Here is a 20,704-nt window from a genome sequence, read left to right as displayed (position 1 = left end):
CAGTTTTTAAGTTGGTTAACCAGTTGGAGATGACTGTGGAGGTCCCTGTCAATATTATCTTTTATCATCATCCCTATAGGGTTCCTTCACTCCAGCTTCAGCTCACACCTTCCTTCCTGGCATTTAAAAATTTAGTTTCCGACTCATATRTGAAGTCTCGGTCACCCTTATGTTTAAGAAATCATGAGATTTGACATAGTGTGCTGATGTGGAAATGCTCATTCTGCATGTACATTATTTTCTTCCACTTACATCTTCCTTATGTATTAAGTAATATTGACCACTCAAGGTGCATGCATGCCTGTATATACATAACCTATATATACCTATCTTTTAACACAAGAAGCTCCCACTCTTCTTATGCTCTAAGAACTACCAAAATAAACATGCTCTGTAACCCAGACTTCCTAGTCAGATTGCCTCAGCACACATCACAAAGTCATTTCAGACTCATGATGCAGCTGGCAATAGCTGAGATAGTACAGTAGCCTGAGGTCATACATTTCTTTCTAAAATAAACATATGAGTAAATATTGAATAGTAACACTACCCTACATTTTGCCGATAGTTTTGAAGAGGAAATGATCCCTCAGATTAATGAGCAATTCTACTCCGAAGTCCAAGAGATGATATAGTCTTATATTATTAAACAACAGCTAGATCTGATCTAAGCTATTTCCATAACCTCAGTCATTAATAAAAATAAATAAATAAAAGGCAGGATACTAAGAGGTCATATTTATCTCTGACACAACTCCAGAAGCCATGGGAATTCCTTGAAGTTCAGAGTGTCACATGGAAAGTACTGCAGGTCATCCTGCAAACTGCAAGGTATGACTGATGGAAAAAGCAATGCCACTTTCCTTTCCTATTTAGGAAACATTATACTAAGAAATAAGATACTACAGAATTGTCTATCCAAAATTTTCTGTTTATTATTATACATTTTTTTTTTTTTTACCAATCAGTTTTACAAAGCCAAATAAGACTAGCCATCTGCAAGTCCTACGGAACCAAGAAATCACAGCATTTTCTTGGAAAGCTTGTTTTCCTTAYACAGTAAACAAGTAACTGTTATGTTTTACATGCATTTTCCTTAAAATGCAGTCAGGAATGAGATAGGTCATACTTTGCTTTCCCAAAATCCCAAATAAAAGTTATGAGATCACCCATCCATCCACTCATCCAGATTTATCAATATTAAAATGTATGCTTATATATGTACATACATGCATAAGAATTCCCAGAGTAATTCCTTTATTTTGAATGCTGATACTAATTATGAAATGGTTCCTAGACCTCCAAAATACATTCCAATTAAATAGATAACGATTTAAAACCCAGAATTTTTAAGTACTTCTAAAAATTTTCTCTCCCTCCTCCAGGGATTTCCTTGGATATAAGTAACTACAAACAATAAATAGTTTGTAGACCTTTTAGGAAAATGCATCTAAAATTTCTCTTTCACTTGTCTACTTCTGGATTTACACTCCACAAGTAGGGCASTTCTAACTTGTGATGATAAATGGTCCCTACTCTGCAGTTGTCAGCAAGTGATAGCATAGAACATTTGGGAATTTCTGCCACTGTTCAGGATCTCAACCCAAGTTCTGTGCTTCTAGAAGAACGCCACACTCTCCAGCAAATTGAGAACTGAATATTCCTGGGGTAGAGGATTTACAGGAGTTGTTAATTCCCACTCTGCCACTGCAGGTATGTGTCACCCTGTTTACATCACGCATCAATCATCTGCTGTGATGAAATATAATCCCGCTGCTTTAAAAAAAGAACTCTGTAACTGTGAGGATACTTCGGCAGAAGTGTTTGACATATTTTCCACGGGCACAAGATGCTCCCACTTCTATTTAAATCTCCGCAGCTCTCTTGCCTGGACATTACTCACTGGAGAAGTTCATTCACCAGGTACTCAGCGGCAGAAGGGGAAAAGCCACAATGGCAGCAGACAGCAAGCCGGCTCCTGAAGACAAGCCGGGCGCTGCTCCTGCAAAAAGGGCTGTCCACAAGATCCGAACAGCCAGCCTCGTCGTTAGCTTGGCACGAGGCTGGCAGCAGTGGGTCAGTGACCACAACATAAAGCAAGCGCAAGAGCCCTCTGGGTGGRTACCCAGTAAGGAGGACTCATCAGCTCAGCTGCTACAAGAAAGAGCGCATGAAAAATGGTCAATACCATCCGCGGAGAAGCATCAGACGGAAGACGATGGAAAGTCCTTAGCAAAGGAGCCGGTGACAATAAGGGATGATGAAAAGAATTCAAGGGAGTCAGATGAAGCCCTCAAAAAGCTGAACATAAAAAGCAAAGAGGTTCCCAAAACGGTTGTAAGTAAAGCCTATGAAAGAGGAGGTGACATCAGCCTCCTCAGCAATAGATATGAACATGACAATAGCAGCTCAGAGATGATAAAGCAGAAAGAAGAATCAAGTGCTATTGACAAAATTCTTAGTGGTAAATTATCTCCAACTATGAGGAGAAAGTGCTCAAACGTGGTGTCAGAGCTGAGCAAGAGCTGGAAAGTGATGGAACAAGAGAACAAAGCTCCTAGGCAGGAGCTGCTACTTAAGTGCCAGGAAGACAGCGTGGATACAGCGGATAGTGGCTATGGAGAAGCAGAGGATAGAGTTGAGCCGGAAGATGGTGACCAAGAGAAAGTGGCTGCTGTGAGGATTAAGGAACCTGCATCATCTCTGTAAGTAAAACATCTTCACTGTAGTGTCATAAACGGTCAGCAGACTGTGAGGCAAGTGCAGGTTTTCATAAGGAGGAAGGGAAATGAGATAAGGAAATGAGATTCATATCACTCTGTGCTTAAGTGGTTAGAGCCAACATCATCTGACTATAACTTTGGCTTCTATACAATATATACACAACAGACACAGAAAGTTTTATTTGGAAAATATGTCCAAATGAGATATTGCAGCAATAGCTCTTAAACACATCTTAGTAAAAGCTGGGTTCTCTTTGTAGGCTTTACAGGGGTTTGGAATCCATCAAGTCAAAGCTAGCATAGGAGTCAGGACCCTAATCAAGCAGTATAAAGCATCTATCTCATTGCTACATCTGAAGGATTGATCTATAATATGATGCTATAAATCATTTGTGAAAAAAGCATTTGAATATTTAATTGATTTCTAAAATTCAAAGTTTCTCCATGAGTGTACTACGAAAAGAAAAAGAGTATGTTAATTGAATATGTTGTTACAAATTGCTTCCCAGCAAAAAAGGGAAGTTCCTGACACGTGGCAGATTTTTTATGCCTATAATTGTTGTGAAGCAAACAGAATGAGCAGAGTCTGTTATTACTTACCCACACATTTTTTGCAGGTTCCACTCAAGGATATGAATTAAGTAGCAATCAAATCTATAGCATGCAAATTTTGAGTAATATTTTTCAGCAAGAGGCTCTTGCTTAGAGATTACTGCTCAACAGCAGCTGCATGTTAAATTTGGAGTACAGATAGTAAACAAGTTCATCTGCAAACACATAGTCCTTGGGAAACCTCCTGGAAAAACAGAGGAACAGCAAGTCCCACAGGGGATCAGCAAGCTGAGATCATCAGATGTTCTCCAATTTGCTTCCCTGGGGACATCTGGCAGGACCACCTTTCTAGCTGATGGCCACCAGCAGTTGTCATCAGACTTGCCAAGGGGTCAGCTGCCAAACCAGTTTGCGACTCTTTCCTTTTAGTGAAGGATAAAAGGATTCAGACACCCAAGGTGGAAAAGGGGCAACTTGTAGGCTTGTGTGGTTGGTTCCAGCCTGGTGTTTCACCAACTTTGTAATCCCTTAGAGCAGGGACAAGAGAAACAAATGTATGATCAAGTCTGAATTTGTATCTGACTCAGATAAGTGAATAACATATCTAATTTTAAAAGAGGGATGAAGGAGGCTCTGAGGGCAGTCCTTGTTCCATGGAGGTTAAGGTACAGCACATGTGAGCTCCACTGCTGGGACAGCTGGAGGCTGTAATGTAACCTGAAGGAGGCTCTGGCAGAGCTCACAGGGAGGGAAGAGCCAACCAACATCCTATTTCCCACCAGGATCCACCCACACAGCAGGACATGAACCTCTGCTGCACTCCCAAGTGCACATGTGCAAACCAAGCACAGGGCAATTTGAGATGAGACAGCAGGATTTTTCACTGACTCAATTAACTTGCATGTAAGGGACTAGCAAGACAGCAGGGATTGGAGGATCAGGGCTGGTATCTTTATATGATATTCTGATCACTATTATCMCTATTTTGAAAATGAGAAACTGGAATCAATATGGATGGAAATGCCAAGACRGAGTCACTGATTTATCTGCAATCAGGCAGACACGATCACTGCCATTGCTTGGGCTCTACTCACTGTAGATTAATACTTACCATGGGCAGCATCCATTTACTAACATAGGCACATAATTCAAGCACTTGTACAACAGATATCTGACCATGTCAGACTGRAGATTACACCAACACTTTGCTACAGAACTGCCTGATCATCTCCCACAAGGAATAATCCCTTAAGAGTCAGAACAAAAAAGCTCACCAATAAGCTAGGGCTGGACAGTTTGCTCATATTTTTGGAAGAGACTGTGTTTATTGTTTATTGAAATTAAGATCTCACAAATGCAGATTTTCTCAAATATAGTAGAAAAAAGATATATTTGCAGCAGTTATCTATAAATAACCTCAATTACAACAAATTGCTTAAAAATGCCATAGGAGAAATGAAATTGCTGTCTTTCTGCTGAGCTCCACATATATCTTCCCCATATATCTAATTTTAGTGCTGCTACCTAAGAAAAATAGATTAGTCATATTTACTGAAGGACAAATGACTGAAATAACGCCTTCTGTATTATTTACATCTATCTCTTTTACTATTATATGCCAGAAAATATAAATAGCAGTATAAATATGTATTTAAATTGCTGTTTCAGGACTTGATTTTTTTTAAAACCATTAACCAACTGGCTCTCTCATTGGTGCTTTTGCAGGCTTTTATTTCATGTCCTTTTTTTTCTTTTCCCATTCTTTTTGAAGAAGATTAAGCCAATCTCCCATTTTCCTTTCCTATATTCCAGGAAGGGCCAGTGATTTTTTTCTCCTCTCACAAGCACGTTCATCCTTTGCAGCTGCAATGCTTGCCAGAAATCAGGCTGCTTCCTTCATAGGCTGAATGTTAACTGCTACAGGCCTAAGAAAAACTATTTGATTTCTGTTTAGGAGCCTAATGTGCACAGCAGTCCTGGAGGTCTGGAGGTTCAGGGTACATTCACAGTTATCATTTTGGTTGACAGGGAAGCTTTTGGGGTTGTTACAGGTAAACCACTTGTTACAGTAGATTAATGCCACAAGCTTCACAATCTGAAGTGCTATGTGCTGTGCAGATTGACAAACTGGATATATGCATATATATGTATATATATATATATTTGGTTTTACATTACAATTACCTTGTAATTTATTAATATATATGTGTAACATTGATAAGCTCAACAGCAGTGAAAGTAACACTTTTTAAATTAGAAACTGTTAAACTGCGACATGCATTAAATAAAAGTATTTTTCTAAAATCACATAGGCATACAAATTAAAAGTGATAAGAAAAAYGGTGATTTCAGCTACTAAGATTTTAAGATTAGGGAGTTAAGGAGTGAAGCAAAAAGAGATAGGAAAGAATAATATTAGAATAACAAGAATATTTTGAGGAAAAAGGAATAACAAAATCCAGAGGTAAGGCTCTGGATTACAGTGTCTTAATTTCCCAACTACCTTCCTGTCACTGAGGGATAAACTATCTGCTCGTCGCCTGCCTTGAGTTCGTTAGACTTGGTATAGGTTTTTTTTTTCCCCCTCCCTTTTTTTTTTTTTTTTTTCCCATTCCTGTTGATACTTTCCCACATATTCAGTTGAGGAAGTGATTTATCTTGTCTGCTTGAAGTCATGCAGTGATATGGCCACAAAGCTCAGGAAGGTATTTGGAGTCTTTCCCTCATCCTTTGACTCCAACTTCAATGGCCTTAAACCTCTCCCAGCCTGTGGAAGATGAGTCAGGTTTGGATTTCAACAGTACTTGAGAGCCGCGCTTGAAATTCAGCATGGACAGAGCCACTGCCTTTTCTGGGCAGCACTGACAGGATAGGACAAGTTTTTCCAGATACTGCCCTATACTTTTCAGTCACGAGCAGCTGAAAGACCCAGTCTGCACACTTGCAGTTATTGCCATCTACAACATGAGTCAACGACAGGTTCTGCTACACAGGCAGAAAAGGGAAGCTACAAGTTTAAGGAAAGGTACAAAAATTGCAGGTAATCAGCCACATACTATTTCACATCCCTAAAGAATTAGCTCATTCTGGGCGAAAGCTCAGAAAAATGAGTTTTCCTCCCTCATCTACATTGATGTCTTTTATCTTACACCAAGTTGTGCTCATGTAAATTTCCACACAAACCRAAGTGTGGATTAAATGCCCCAGGACTAATTTAGACTTAATGAGAACATGCCATCTAGTGGTTAGCAGCTGGTCTGGACCCGCTGTGAATAAGCTAATGAGAAAAGATGAGTGGTAGAACTGCATAATTAAACACGATGACATGCAAGACTCACATACCGTTACTCTATTCCTTTCAGTGCCTGCAAATTTACTGAAGAAATAAGCAGGAAAGCRCAGAGGAAGTACAGCCCTGTCGGCAGCCTGAAACACAGATGGCAAGAATGGGCGGATCAGCACATCCTAACACAGAAGCTGAACCCCTTCAGCGAGGAGTTTGATCACAAGCTGGCCATGTCCACGCGCCTGCACAAGGGAGACKCAGGCTACGGCCATCCCAAGGAGGGAACCAAAACGGCGGAAAGGGCCAAGAGAGCCGAGGCCCACATCCACCGGGAGATGCGCGACCTGTGCTTCATCATCGAATCCATGGCCAAGCCCCGGCGCGACGGCAAGGTCCAAGTCACTTTTGGGGAGCTCTTTGACAGATACGTTCGTATCTCTGATAAGGTTGTTGGGATCCTCATGAGAGCCAGGAAACACGGGCTGGTGGACTTYGAGGGGGAAATGCTATGGCAAGGCAGGGATGATCATGTCGTAATTACTCTACTAAAATAAGCGGGCTCCAAGAGCAGCTTAGCTCAGCAAAACTTTGTTCTTCCCTTGCTATTAGCTTTTGCTCATTTTGAATCAAAGATTTCCCCACACATCCACACAGAAAACATATTGTTTCTCTAAAAATGCATTTTCAAACTACTGCTTGATAAAACAAGCATCCCAGTGGATTTTTCTCTGTACCCTGGGATTTACAGGACATTTCAGTTTAAAATGCTTTKTTTTTCTCATAATTAAGAGAAAAATCTATATGACATATAAGGAGATGAATATAAAAAWACTAATGGCAACAGAAATAGCTACAAATTAATTCCATTTTTGTTTGTTCTTACACACAAGTTCCTCCCAACTAATTAAACTGGGATTTTTCAGTGGATTCTTATAAATCATGCCAGACCAGAAGCTGAATGAGGACATAGACTCAGACCAAGTTTTTGATCTGCAAAAAATGAGCTTGTGTGCACATTTCTTAGTAAAATATTTAAGCAAATGCAAGCAAGTTTATTTGAACACAGAATAAAGGATAGCATATCTCATTCCTATTATATTCAAATAAAACTGTAGTATTGTCTTGTAGTTATTCAGTAATAAGAAAGTTTTCTCATACATATCTACAAACTAAGGTAGAATCCTCTTTTATTTAAGAGATTTTGTATTTAATATATTTATTTTATAATTTATTAAATGGCTTCATATTTATATTGATGACTGATGGAAAGAAAACAATGTAGACAACCAATATATTGTGATCAGAACCTCCCCTCCAAATCTTCCAATAACATGCAATGTTCTGAATCTGAATACCTATGTGTGTGTATATATATATCTATATCTATATTCCTTAAATTACAGGGAGAAATAGTGCATAACATAGAAAAATATCACRTTGCTGTACTGTTACTTATAGTATACAAGCAACTACAAGCAACATTTTCCATTGGAACAGGCTTCAAAGTGAAAAGATGCATATACCYCTTAAAAGAAGCTAGCTTTAAGGGGACTGGAATTTCATGTTAAGAAAAAATTTAAAAATTGCATTAATTTTAGAGCGTTTATCATTTGAAGTACTGCTGCATTCTTATATTCCAATATTACTGAAATATTTCCTTTCAGTTCAGGTAGTGTTGAAGGTGAAGAAAAGCTGAACTTGTATGTCTTAAAACTGTACTTCCATTACAAACGAATTTGAGACCTTTAAGGGTATATAATGCTTACTGGATTAAGCAGATCAGGATTACTTTAAACCTTGGCTAAAAAACATATCCTAGTGAAAAATATGTTTTGTACGTAAAGCACTTGCTTCAGAGCAACATATCTAGGCAATTAATTTGCTACATGAAAAGTAATTTTTTAAATAAGATTCTTTCAAACTGAAAGATTAAATATCTTTCTTATGGAAGAAAGGACAAGTATTGCTTAGCTTATACAGTATACTTGCTTAACCAGAGTACAGGTACTCCGTTTTGAAATTCCCAATGAGTGTATGAGTTATATAATTTATAAGTTAATGATACTAATATGCCTACTGTAAGACTTCATGTARAACATTAATATTATAGGCAGAGCTCTATGTTGTGAATAGAGAMTAAAAACTTGAACTAAAGATGGATTTAATGGCATCTGTCTGACAATGTCCATTTTTACTGCTCTAACATTACTCAGATTTGACAAACAGTATCTTTGCACACATTTACATATCAGAACATTTATATGCGTATGATTAACCTTATTCTTCACATCTTTGTATAATTACTATTATGGCATCCTAACTTGTCTTGAGATTTGTGGGTCAAAAGAATACTTGAATTATATTTAATAAATAAATACATGGTTTTTGAATATTTCTTTGGTTAACCCTCCCACTTGCCATGCCAAAAATAAAAAACAGATTTAAGAATTTAAGCATTAACATGTTGTTTCAAATATAAGCACCTTCTTCTGTTCACAAGTAGTTAAAATATTTCCCTGTGATGATTTCTGTCCACAGCAGAAGATATTACATTGAAATAAAACACTGTTTTCATGCTAAAAACTTGTCAAAAGTATCATACTCTAAAGTGGTTAAATATTAATTAAATAAATTATTTTACATTCATGTTCACAAAATTCTGATTTTCTCCTAGGGCAACATATCCTTTTCAGTGTTTTTTAGCAAGTCATTTAAAGCCCAAGAATGCCTTATCATTCTATGAAGAATTACAACTGCTTCCAAAGACGTTAGACAGTATAAATAATATATTTTTGTATGGTAATACACTAAGAGGAATACACCACCAACAGGCCATTTGAATATTAAACATGTTTACMGCACATACTTGGAAATTCTGCTCTGCTATGAAATCTCTACTGGGTTTTAATGAAGCTTTAGGGAAACATTACGAACAAACTTGAATTTGAAAAGATGAAAAGTAAACAAAAGATAACTCAAACAAAAAAACCCACCTTCCGAGCTCACAGCCTTCAGTCATCTGAGTAAATACAAATTAGTCCACGGCAACTGTAAGGTAGGTCAGCTCTCCCTACTAGTTTTGCCAGGAACGTGGAATACAGAGGGCTGCCCCTTCGCTATCTTTTGCTAACCGAGCCCTTGATGAAAATGATTAACGAGCGATGAGAAACGAAATGAGGGTGACAATCGTTACCACCAACCTGCATCCACATGAGGGCCGCTTATGCATCACTGCAGGCCTGCTGACCAAGCCCTGCCGGGCACGCTGGCCTGCGAGCAGACAGGTCTCCAACCTCACCGTGCTGAGGAAGCTGCTGATGTTCTTGTGCACGGGCACCTTACTCCAGCATTTCTGGGCAAGTTTAGCATTTTCTTTGGAGGAGATCAATGTTTCTAGCACAGTTTTAGTATCCAAAATTGGGYACTATCTGCATTTAAGACTTGCAAAAGTTTAATTTACTTAAACATTTGAGACATTTGGTTACAGACATTTGACCTAAGTGGGCTCCTGTAGCCCTATCAGAAGTGAACATGGACAAGTCTATGTTTTAAAGTCTACCCAATGGATAGTGAATGCTGGAGGCAGAAGGGGCAAGGACAGGTTCAGCTGAAGTGCAGGCTTCTTGGTTGCATTATAACTCACAGTGACAGAAGAGACAGGGAACTTGCCCAGGTTTTCTTCACTGTGGAGCACAGTAGAGAGAACTGGACTTTGACTACTGTTTTACTCGAACACATTCAGCAACAGAAACGAGCACTGACATACTACTGATCTCATTTAATCTCAACACTTCATGTAACTGATGCTGCTTGCTTATTAGAATATCCAGATATTTGTTCACTTGTACTTACCATGTAAGATAAAAAACAAAATTGTATCCRTAGATAAAGGTAATATTAGAGCAATTGATCGAAGGGGAGGACTAGCTTTCAAGCCTTTCAAATCTCTCCTTACCTTTATATTCTTATATCATCAGAATAAGGTAATCACTGATGCACAGCAGAAACCTACAGCTTACTGCAGGTAATGTCCTAGACCTTCCACATCCACATCCATCCCAATACAAGCAACATCAAAAACTTAATGCAGCCTCAAAAAAAAAAAAAAAAAAGTCTTGAGTTTTATATTTTTTTGTCCTACTCATACACTGAAATTACAATATTGCTAAGCTCTTCACAGTAGAGGCACATTAACAAGAAATTATAATTTCTTTAAAGTGCAGAAATACTCCTCTCTTGGTTAGTTATAACAATAGCAGATTATGACATGGTAAAWGATATAGTAGCTATAAAATGTTTGCGTCTTCAGTAGGGTTACATCATTATCACGAAAGTAACAAAACTATCCATTTAATAGGTACTAATTTGATTCACCCACAAATCTGAATTGTGAAAAGARGGGTAAAATAAAGAGTTGGAGGCATGCAATGCCAAAGGCAGTTATAAGAGATGGCTTGATCTTTTTGCAGGAATGTCTGGCACATCCTGTGATGCAGATTTTTCAGGGAAAAAAACCAAAGAAATATAATATAACACAGGACACTGTAAAATAATCTGATTAAACTGTCTGTTCAAGGCATGGCTAAATATGAGTTGCTTAGGACCTTGCCCTATAGTTTGGGAAGCTTGAAGCGCTCATAGATGGAGATTCTACAGCACAATTTGGAAACCTCTGCCAGGGTCTACCTACCATTGCTGAGCAAAATATTTCTTTGTCTAGTTAGAATTTCCCTTGCTGTCAACTTGTGTGCTGTGTCTCACCCTTTGCTGCTCACTTCCAACATTCTAGTTTCATTTTGCCTTGAAACCTCATTAGGTTTCTGAAAACAGCAGTCAGAACTTCCCTTGTTTTTTATTCCTTACAGGCTAATCAAACTTAGCCTTTTTCTGTACAACGCRTGCCCTGGTTCTCCAAATATCTCAGAAGTCCTCTGGACTTACTTGAGAAATGCTGCCAAATTGGCGTAGTCRGTGCAAACTGGACACAATACTCCAGATGAAGGCTCACTACCCTCAAGAAGAGGAGAAACCACCTCCCTTTATTTTCAGCTACAGACCAGTAAGCGATTGGCTTCAGTCATCACAAGGGCACGTTGCAGACATGCTCGGCTTGTTCATCCCACATCTTGGCAAGGGCCTTCTGCAGAGCTTTTAGATAGAGCTTGACCAGCACAGAGAGTCTAGCTTGTGGTGAACTGCACAGAGCTTGTCTTGGTCAGCCTGTTTCTGAACYTCTTTTGCCATCAGCTTGTCAAGATCCTCTGAACTGCAGCAGTACTCTCTAGGGTACCAACTGTTCCCCTCAATGTATATCCATAACCTTAAAGATTGGAAAATTTCCTGAGCTGAAATAATGAGCSTACTATTCCTACTATGACAGAGCTCCACCCTGAGGCAAGATACTTGACTGAAAAGCTTCTGTTACACACATGGTCTATTAGTCTTCCAAATAACTCAAGCATTTATGTTGAAATAAAAGTGATCATTTCTACAGTTAGAACCATAAATCTTCTAAAAGTTGAAGCAAACAAACAAACGGTGATATRCAGTGTCAGGAACTCTGATTAGTTGAATGTGTGAATGTGTTATGTGTTTTACACTAAAACCTATTTTAAATTCTACTCAGTATACTATCTGRGCACCTTCTAATTATGCATTTGAGCAACAGGTGATTGAATATTCTGTTTCTCTGCTTGGAGAGTGAGGAGGAGGTAAAATTTGAACGGTATCTTTTTTCCTAGCTTTTAAAATGAGTACATTACTAATTATGAATTTGTTAGACAAAGCAAGACCAAGGAATTTCTAAAGGTCAATTGCATTTTATTATGTATTATGAGCTATTTATCTTTTGATGTTATTAGAAGAAGTAGAAAGCAAACCAACACATAAACCCAGCTAAACAGGTCCAGGTCCTCTGGGTTTTTTTTTGTTTTGTTTTGTTTTTTGTTTTCCTTTCTTGCCTTTTCTCTTAATGATAATTTCCAGCTTTTTAAGCACCTATYGCCCATCAAGAAAGTGATGATCAGTGCTGAACGATGAACAAACAGATCCTGTTAATATTCATTAAACTTATTTTAGTAACAGCAAAAAACCTACACTTGTCCTTCTAAATAAACTCCAACTCCAGTTTATTTTTACATATACTTAGATTTATTTGCTATACATCACTATGACCTTATAGTACTCCAAATCCATTACAGGATTTTCTTTTTGTAATAATCAGTCTTAACTCCACAAAGACAATAATACTGCTGTGGAAGACCAAAGGGGAGAAGAGCCATTTTTATTTACAGTTCCTTATTTTGTAAACATTTAGTCTACACATTATACTAAGTTCTAATAAGGGTAAAGAGCTATACATAGAGACAGGAAACAAAGCCCTGTATTTCTATTCATATTGAGCATTAGCATATATGATGAAACATTTGCCCTTTTTCTTTAACATAGCAGTAGGCCTTCAAGTAAGTTTTTAAAACTTTTCCAAGATCTAAATATTTTGAAATATACAACTACATCTACTTAAGCCAACCCATTTGGCTTTTATTCCATTTCTAGAATAATTTAAAGTGCTATTAGCAACCCGTCAATCAACACTTTTCTATAATAACAAAACTACTTTAAACATTAATTTACAAGATAATATACAATGTTCATCTGAAATAGCTGAAATTTCAGCACAAAGTCAGTCACTGTCACACTTAACAGCAATTTTTTTTTCTTTTTGTTTTTGCAGAACATAGAATAGAAGCTTTGAAACAAACAGTTTTGTTGAGCTGTTATTGCCACAAAGGCTTATCGATTTCCTACGAAAGTGGACAAGAGCTACTGGAACTGTATTCTAGCCTGTCATTTTCTTGAGGTCACATGACAGTAAGTTTGCATATTCCACAAGTCTACAGAATTACAATATTGTCTACCTATAGTACATTATCTCATTTTAATCAGAGCTGGTGCTAACTGTAAATTTACAACATAGATCCACTCAAAAACATCACAACTATTTTTTCTTTGGACAGGAATAAGCTATATTCTTGGAATTGATGTGCTACACAGCTACAACAGTATAACAGTATATATCTGACACTTTATGTTGAAGAAAGATGCATCTGTTTCGTCATCTTTGTACTTTTAATGCCCTACTATAGCTACAAATTGTTCGAGTTTCACTTGCTTTAGCCTTTTACATTTGTGGAACTGTCACATTCTTACGCTCCCTTGCTATTTTGTAAGTCCTTGCCACGTAGCTCAACATTTTCAGCATTTGTCCCAAACCTACAGATCATTAACAGCATGTGCAAAACACTCTAACACAATCAGCATGCAGTTAGAGCACTTACTGTATTGTTTAACTGACTTTTTTCTAAACATAAAYAACAATAAACATGACAAGTGGCACTGTTGACTTTGGATATACCTTCTAACTTGACCATATGCATACTGGTATGTATTAAGAAGGAATGCTAAGCTTCTTATCTTGTGGCACCGGATGAAATTACCCATCAGTGGTCCAGACCAAGCTCTGTAACACTCACACACAGCTTTCTTCTTATGTAGGTTCATGGAGGGCAGCTTCATTCATAGATATAATTTGAATACAAAAATAATAGCCTTTATTGAATGAAACAGCCCCCTGGCAGCACTGAAGAAAGGTGTGTGGGCAACTTGGGAGGCAGCTGTAGAGAGGGTGAGAAATTTTGTAGACTGTGAGGTTCAAAGCAACTTACGCTCACTTTTAGTCCATGAGGTTTATGCTTCTTAAAAGTGTCTACAGCTTAGAAAAGTAGGACCATATTTTACAGGTGTGAGAAAATAACAAGTCTACTATTTCAAAATTATAATTAGATGGCCACGCAGAAAACAAGAGAAAGCAAAGAAAAAAAACGTAGAACAGAATGTTATATTGCTCCTCGGGATGTGCTGCACTGATTCGTGTCAGGTTTGGGACAAGACCCTGCAGAAACAGTTATATACTTATTCAAAAGCCCAGATTTCTATGTCTTGAATAATGAAGTCTTCTCGCTTAGAAAGTGTATGATTTCCAAATGTTTTACATGAATGACTTCTTCCATGGTAGAGATCGCCATCAAGCCACAGAGCAAACTCCCCTCTGCAAGACAATATACAAGCAAAAGATAGAGGAAATCAACTCACGAATAAATGTGTGTTTCATTCAGAAAGTTCTAGAAGGATGGAAAAAAAAACCATAAAATTCCTTTTCAGTACAAGTACTTCGTAACTCTTGATGAATTCAAAACTGTAAGAGTTTCTTTCTTCATTTAGAAATAGTTTATTCAGATATTCTGAAGAAAGTAACCTAAGTTTTTAGTCCTTTCAATTTCCATAAACAAAGGTATAACAACACTCCTCTGTGAGAAGAATGTTAATGATGAACACGGAAGATCTCAAAAGCTTGTGCGCTCATGAGGAAAATGGGTTGAGAACACTGACTAGTACATCTTGGGATGTTACAATTTCAGTTCAAGCCTCTACTTGTGTACAAACTTCATGCTTACAAACTTAAGCATCATGAGCATTCTGAGTGTACCAAGACAAACATGCAAGTAGAGTTCACAAGGGTTGAAAATGGATATCACATCATGTTGAAGATAAAAACCTCCTTGCGTGATACTAACTCCTCCTCATATTAAGCCTTTTCCTTCTTGGCCTATAACTGCATATATACACACACACACATACAGTCACTTGTAACAGACTCTCCATAATAAAGAATAAAAATTATGACTTACCCGCCTCCACCAAAAGCAAGGGAGTCCATGTCACCTTTGATGAAGAACATATTGTCTCCTGTCCATTTGAAAACCTAATGAAAAACAGACTAACAAGTTAATATCTGAACTTTTGGTTTCAGTAAACATATATTTTGCAAGTTAGACTTTTCCTAACATGGAATTTGAGCAGAATTTACAACAGTAGGGGAAGAGTACTTGAAAAGCTCATTGTACTCGAGTTTTTTCCTATGCAAGCCCTACCAGTGTACTTAAGCTGTGAGAAATTAGTACTATCACATACTTTTGAGAACAATTCTAGTGTCTGAAAAATTCTATATAGCATGCATCTTAAAATATTACATATAGAGGTAAAAACAAACAAAAAACCCACACATTAACTCCTTACCTCAAAGTCTGGAGAGAATGTAAAGAGAAATGTCTCTCCGGTGCCATAAAAGCCATCACTCACTTTAAATGGTTCAGATGCTAGTGCACCAAAAACCTATCAGCAAAAAAAATGCAAATAAAACTTTTTTAAAAAATCTACAATTTATCCTGCAAATTATGTGACATTTGGAATCTTACTACAGGATTATAAGCCTTACATATTACCACACTTCTGACTGCTTTAAGAGAGTTTGATGTTTTGTGGAACAATAAACTGCATGAGGACCATCATTCACTAAAGTACACAAACAAACAACAGAATAGAAACCTAAGCACAGGTATTTCTCAGAAAACAATGCATATTTTAAAGAATTACAGATCCAAAAGTCTCTGCTTCTTATACATCTGCTTCTGAGTCATTGATATTCCAGTCAGCATGGTTCCTTACACTAGGGTTTTTTTCAGCAAATTGCTACCTGTAACTGAGTTGTGATTTTCTTGCAATTTATTCGTTTCACTTCAAGGAACAAGTAAGTACAGGTATCCTATCTTAAAATAGACTTGACTTCAACTAACCTTTTGTGGATAGTTAGAGGATTTACAATGTTTAGTGATAAGAACACTGCACCAGCTGTTAAAGAGGTCTGAGGACAGGCTACTGAATTTTTTAAAAATATGACTAAAGTAATATCCACAATCAGCCATTTCTGCTCGTTGTAGGAAACATCTTCCTGCACCTACAGGAGTAGTAGAGCAGATGTAACTGCAAGAGCAGACCACGAGCACTCTCATTTACATGTTATGTACAAGGCAGGAGGGAAAGGATTGGAGACTGCTGTATTTTTATTCAAACAGTGGGTCTTACAAAAGCAGAATGGGACTGATGAGCAAGACATTAAAGCTACTGTCCCGACTTTAATTACGACTGGTTTAAGGCAGAAACTTTTCTGTCGCACAGCCTAAGAAAGTTGTCTCATTTCCACTTATATGCACTGCAGAGCAAAACATGGAAAATACAAAACCAGATGTGTCTGGCCCAAAATCCTGAAGTTTCAGACCAGGAACTTGAAGATTTTAACAGCCATACATCTACTTCAACAGCAAGAAGTTACCAGCTCACCATGAGACCATACACACTGCTCGTTATGAAACGAACAACCTTCTCCATCGTTCCACCCTCCAAGCCTCCCACTGTCTAGTTATAGGACATAATTTGCTATTACTGGAAGAAAATCTCCGATAACCTTCTAAACTTTCTGATAATCCACAGACTGCTTCAAGTCTAACCAGGTACAATCACATCAACAGATGTTTCCTCTGACTTCTATCAAACACTGGTTCTTTGAAACCAACTTCTTGTGAAAAGAGTATGCACTCTCTTGTGCATGGATGGAAAACTATCTCTTCACAGGTGCAGGTACTACTGAATACTTTCAAAGGCAGCATAAGGACTACCTCAGAAAAAGGAGATGCAAGGAACACTATACTGGAGAGGAAGAGAGGTAGGACTTGCAAACTAAACTTCTTTTAGAACAGAACAGCTGAAGAGGCTTTTCCTAATATTTCAGAATAATTTTAATGAAAAGACAGCATCACTGAACTGAAAAGCATTGTTCAAACACAGGTATTTTATCCAGATATACACACAGCTCCCTTACTCAATTGAGTGTCTGAGGAGGTGGGTACAGTGAGTCAGTTCCAGTTTGAAGGAAAAGCACCTCAACTGAGACTGCACGAGTGGTTTCCTTCATAAAAATGGAAGCTATGGAATATGCAGAACAGCAACACCAGGAACTGAGCTGGTACGCTCAGCAAGTGGCAAGGCACTACCCCATCACAATTTCGTCGCTCTTCAAAAAGGCCTAAGTTTATTTGGGGTCACTTTTAGGCTAGATGACTTAAAAAGCAGGTAGTGATTTTGAGCACAAGATCAGGACCAAGAACACCAGGTGTCACCCAATACTCACTCTAGAGGGAAATAAACACCATTAACTCTCACAGGATGCTGCAATTTCACTATATCTGGTGGAAAAAAAGTAAAGTATTCTGGGCCTTTTTTATAAAAAGGCATTTTTATAGGACAACTTGCTAGGAGTGTGCAGGATACTATAGATGAATTGACAGTTTTCAAAAAAAAAAAAAGTAGTGTTTTAAACTGTATGCAGCACAACAAGCTACCACCAGACCATTTTTCGTGACTGTAGATCCAAGGATTGACAATTTTCATGGGTTTTGAATCCAAAGACACCATAAAGTTAGTTCTCTGTTGTCAAATACAAAGATCTCTTAACAGCTAGATAGCACAACTACAAAAAATATCATTCTTAATTGGCGAAGTACAGTACGTAAAACTTGTCAGCCTTTGCTTCCATACTGTCTGCTGCTTGCTAGTACACATAGACCTTATCCACTCTCATATCAAAATTGGTTAAAATCTGTCTTATGCTGTGAAAGATGCAAATTCAGGTAGCTTGGTGACTCAAGGAACACTTTTACACATCTCTGAATGTGAGCCTGTAAATTGAGATTTCTCACAGTTCAGAAAAACTTATGATAGACCTACTTTTTTTTTTTTTTTTTTTTAGCTTGGCAATGGATGCCTTTTAAACTTATTAGTTTATCTTAGGGTAGATCATTCAATAGATTTTCTTTTTATGCCCCCTAAGCAGATACAAGGAAGCATACATCTTGGAGGATCCACAAATCAACATTGAGAAGTTAATAAGAGAACTAGAGAAGGAAAGTTAAAGCACTTTTGAAGATTACGATGAGTCTGCTGAGATATCAAATCCACTGAGTGAATTTAACATTAAAAAATAATCAAGTTTCCTTTAAGAACTTCTGATGAAAATGCTCTCCTGACACAGAGATTTAGAAATGTTTTTCCTTTTAATGTTATTAAAAAAAAATCTCTGAAGCAAGGAAAAGAAGGAAAAAACATGAGTTGGGGTTCAAATTAGTTAACATACCCTTCATTTACAGTTTTCAGGCAACCTGAATGATATCAGGTGATATGACACCATACCTTCTGAAAATAGAAGTAGTAGTTGCCAAAGGAGAACAGACAAAAGCTGTAACTTTTTTTCAGTGGTTTTGTCCACTCTTGATGATAGCAGCAACTTACACTTCCATGCACCAGTACACAACATTCAGGGAGAAGTGAAGAGCTGAAACCTTGTGCTGCCTCTAAGACTTATCTTTTATAGAATTGTCAGCAGAGGATCTTTGCTGCTTAAATTGCAAGATGTGGTCAATCTTCTAGAATTCACATGCACTGCTCTTGAGTGGAAGAGCTATTAGCGGCTCCAGTAGTGACTGAATGACCAAGAAGCACTAACGGCAGGTGGCAAAAGACTCTCCAACCTAGACTGATCCTCTGGTATCAGAGATTTTAGATACTACATTTCTCAAGTTACTACATTTCTCAAGCTTTAACTGCATTAAAAAATATTAAATTCAGTAACTGGACATTATGGGCTCAGTCTGACAATGAGGTTGTAGGATTAAAGTATTTCCTGAAAATACAGCATGTCAGTGAGTTCCTAGATAGTGAATCAGGTTTTTAAACTCTACACATAACTATTAAGAGGGAAAATACCTCAATATACAGAGTTTTTCTTTCATCTTATGATGGACTGAAATGTTAAAGAATCATAAAAGAATAGCTAAAAGATTGTTTTCTTGATGAGTACCCAGTCCCAAATGACTTTCCCACCTGGCCATCGCTGTCCTTGATAACCAGCAATACTGGTGTGTCTAAGCCCAGCATTGTTCGATACAAAGTCTTCAAGCTCATGCCATGCTTCGCAGTACTGTAGGCAAGAGTCCATGGATATCCAATGGTCCGTGGTGGAAGAGACTTGGTGAGCTGTTAACAAGATAAAGATGAACCTCTTAAATATTTTTTTTTTCAATATGTAGGCATTACATAGAAATGAGGGCTGTTTATGATCTTCTGGAGTTTTATAAACAGCCTTAAGAGACAAGATCCTTTCACTTTAGCATTTCTTTACGCACTGCTCAGGAAAAGCGTCATTTTGAACCTGATCTAGCACATATTTTAGGTACCTAGCACACATTTTAGGTACTTAAAGTTAAAACAAATGATTCTGGCACAACAGTTTAAATCTTCAGACCATCCCTCAAGCCTTACATGTATATTTTCTACCTCTTATATTTCAAGCGAGCTTCTTTTTCCACCTCTGCTGTGGACTTTCAGAAGAATGACTTACCAACTGTTTGTAAGGTCTCTAAGACCTTATGAAGGCACTAAGAGCAGGTATTTATTCTTGCATAACAATATTATGCCTCTGACCTGAGGAGCTAGACTAGCTAAGTCAACAGGAATCAAGTTGAAAAGTACTAGAATAAGATGTTTGCTCTTCTAGTCCTATTCCTTCAATAAAACACACATATGATAAACATAACAAACCCCTCCAAACTGAATCCAACCTTCCGTATTAAAACAAACTACTGTGAGAGTTGAGCTGTTGTCAAGGGAGAATGAAAATGGCGTAAAAAAAATCTATAGTGTATTTAAAGTTATAATAGAAGGGAGAAAAGCAGGTATGTATACATTACATGTATAACTTGATACCTTTTCTATTTGCTCTGGTTGTAGTAATTCACTCGGATCACTAAGATTTGGCCGGAATGCTTCAGGCTCCAGGTCTGTTTTGATATTTGCTGCCTGTTTTGAGTTGGTATCTTCTCTTGTTGTTATCTACAAAAGAAGTTCAAAAAAGTAAGTATTCACAACTATTTGCAAAAACATTTGTTTTGCAGGCTCAAAATCATGCAGTTACCAATTTAGCATCACAGCTCCATTGAAAGTTAAGAAAACCATTAGATTTGTCCTGCTTCGCATAAGTTGTTATTCAACAATATAATAAACTTACACACACTCAGAAGGAAATTGTGGTTCTGTGCTAAAAAAGATAACCCCTACACCCAGCTGAAGGACTCCCAACAGAGGTTTGAAAGAAAGAGAGGACTTCTCTCTCCAGAGAGCACAGTACAAAATGCTT

The 20,704-nt window shown here is 37.6% G+C and overlaps 2 protein-coding genes across 6 annotated transcripts in view; one reads left to right on the top strand and one right to left on the bottom strand.

Annotated features, from left to right (window-relative positions):
* Positions 1–1,953: 1,953 nt before the first annotated feature.
* Positions 1,954–7,115, top strand: LOC112957866 (actin-binding Rho-activating protein-like). Its single transcript, XM_026051627.1, has 2 exons — positions 1,954–2,705; positions 6,638–7,115. The coding sequence occupies exons 1-2, from the start codon at positions 1,954–1,956 to the stop codon at positions 7,113–7,115; spliced, it is 1,230 nt and encodes a 409-aa protein (XP_025907412.1).
* A 5,700-nt stretch (positions 7,116–12,815) lies between these two features.
* OXR1 (oxidation resistance 1) overlaps positions 12,816–20,704 on the bottom strand; it is a 187,959-nt gene continuing 180,070 nt past the window's right edge. For all 5 annotated transcript variants that reach the window (XM_026051581.1, XM_026051582.1, XM_026051583.1 and 2 more), the window contains 5 exons: positions 20,275–20,400; positions 19,393–19,545; positions 15,697–15,792; positions 15,309–15,382; positions 12,816–14,668 (listed from right to left, as the gene is read on the bottom strand). In XM_026051581.1, coding sequence (XP_025907366.1) covers positions 14,533–14,668; positions 15,309–15,382; positions 15,697–15,792; positions 19,393–19,545; positions 20,275–20,400 — 585 coding nt within the window. In that variant the 3' untranslated portion in view covers positions 12,816–14,532. The remainder of the gene's footprint in view (positions 14,669–15,308; positions 15,383–15,696; positions 15,793–19,392; positions 19,546–20,274; positions 20,401–20,704) is intronic.

Source organism: Nothoprocta perdicaria, unplaced genomic scaffold, assembly GCF_003342845.1.
Source record: "Nothoprocta perdicaria isolate Ctin4 unplaced genomic scaffold, notPer1 scaffold_77, whole genome shotgun sequence".
In the NCBI taxonomy this organism is placed as follows: domain Eukaryota; kingdom Metazoa; phylum Chordata; class Aves; order Tinamiformes; family Tinamidae; genus Nothoprocta; species Nothoprocta perdicaria.
This window is presented reverse-complemented; position numbering and strand designations above follow the sequence as displayed.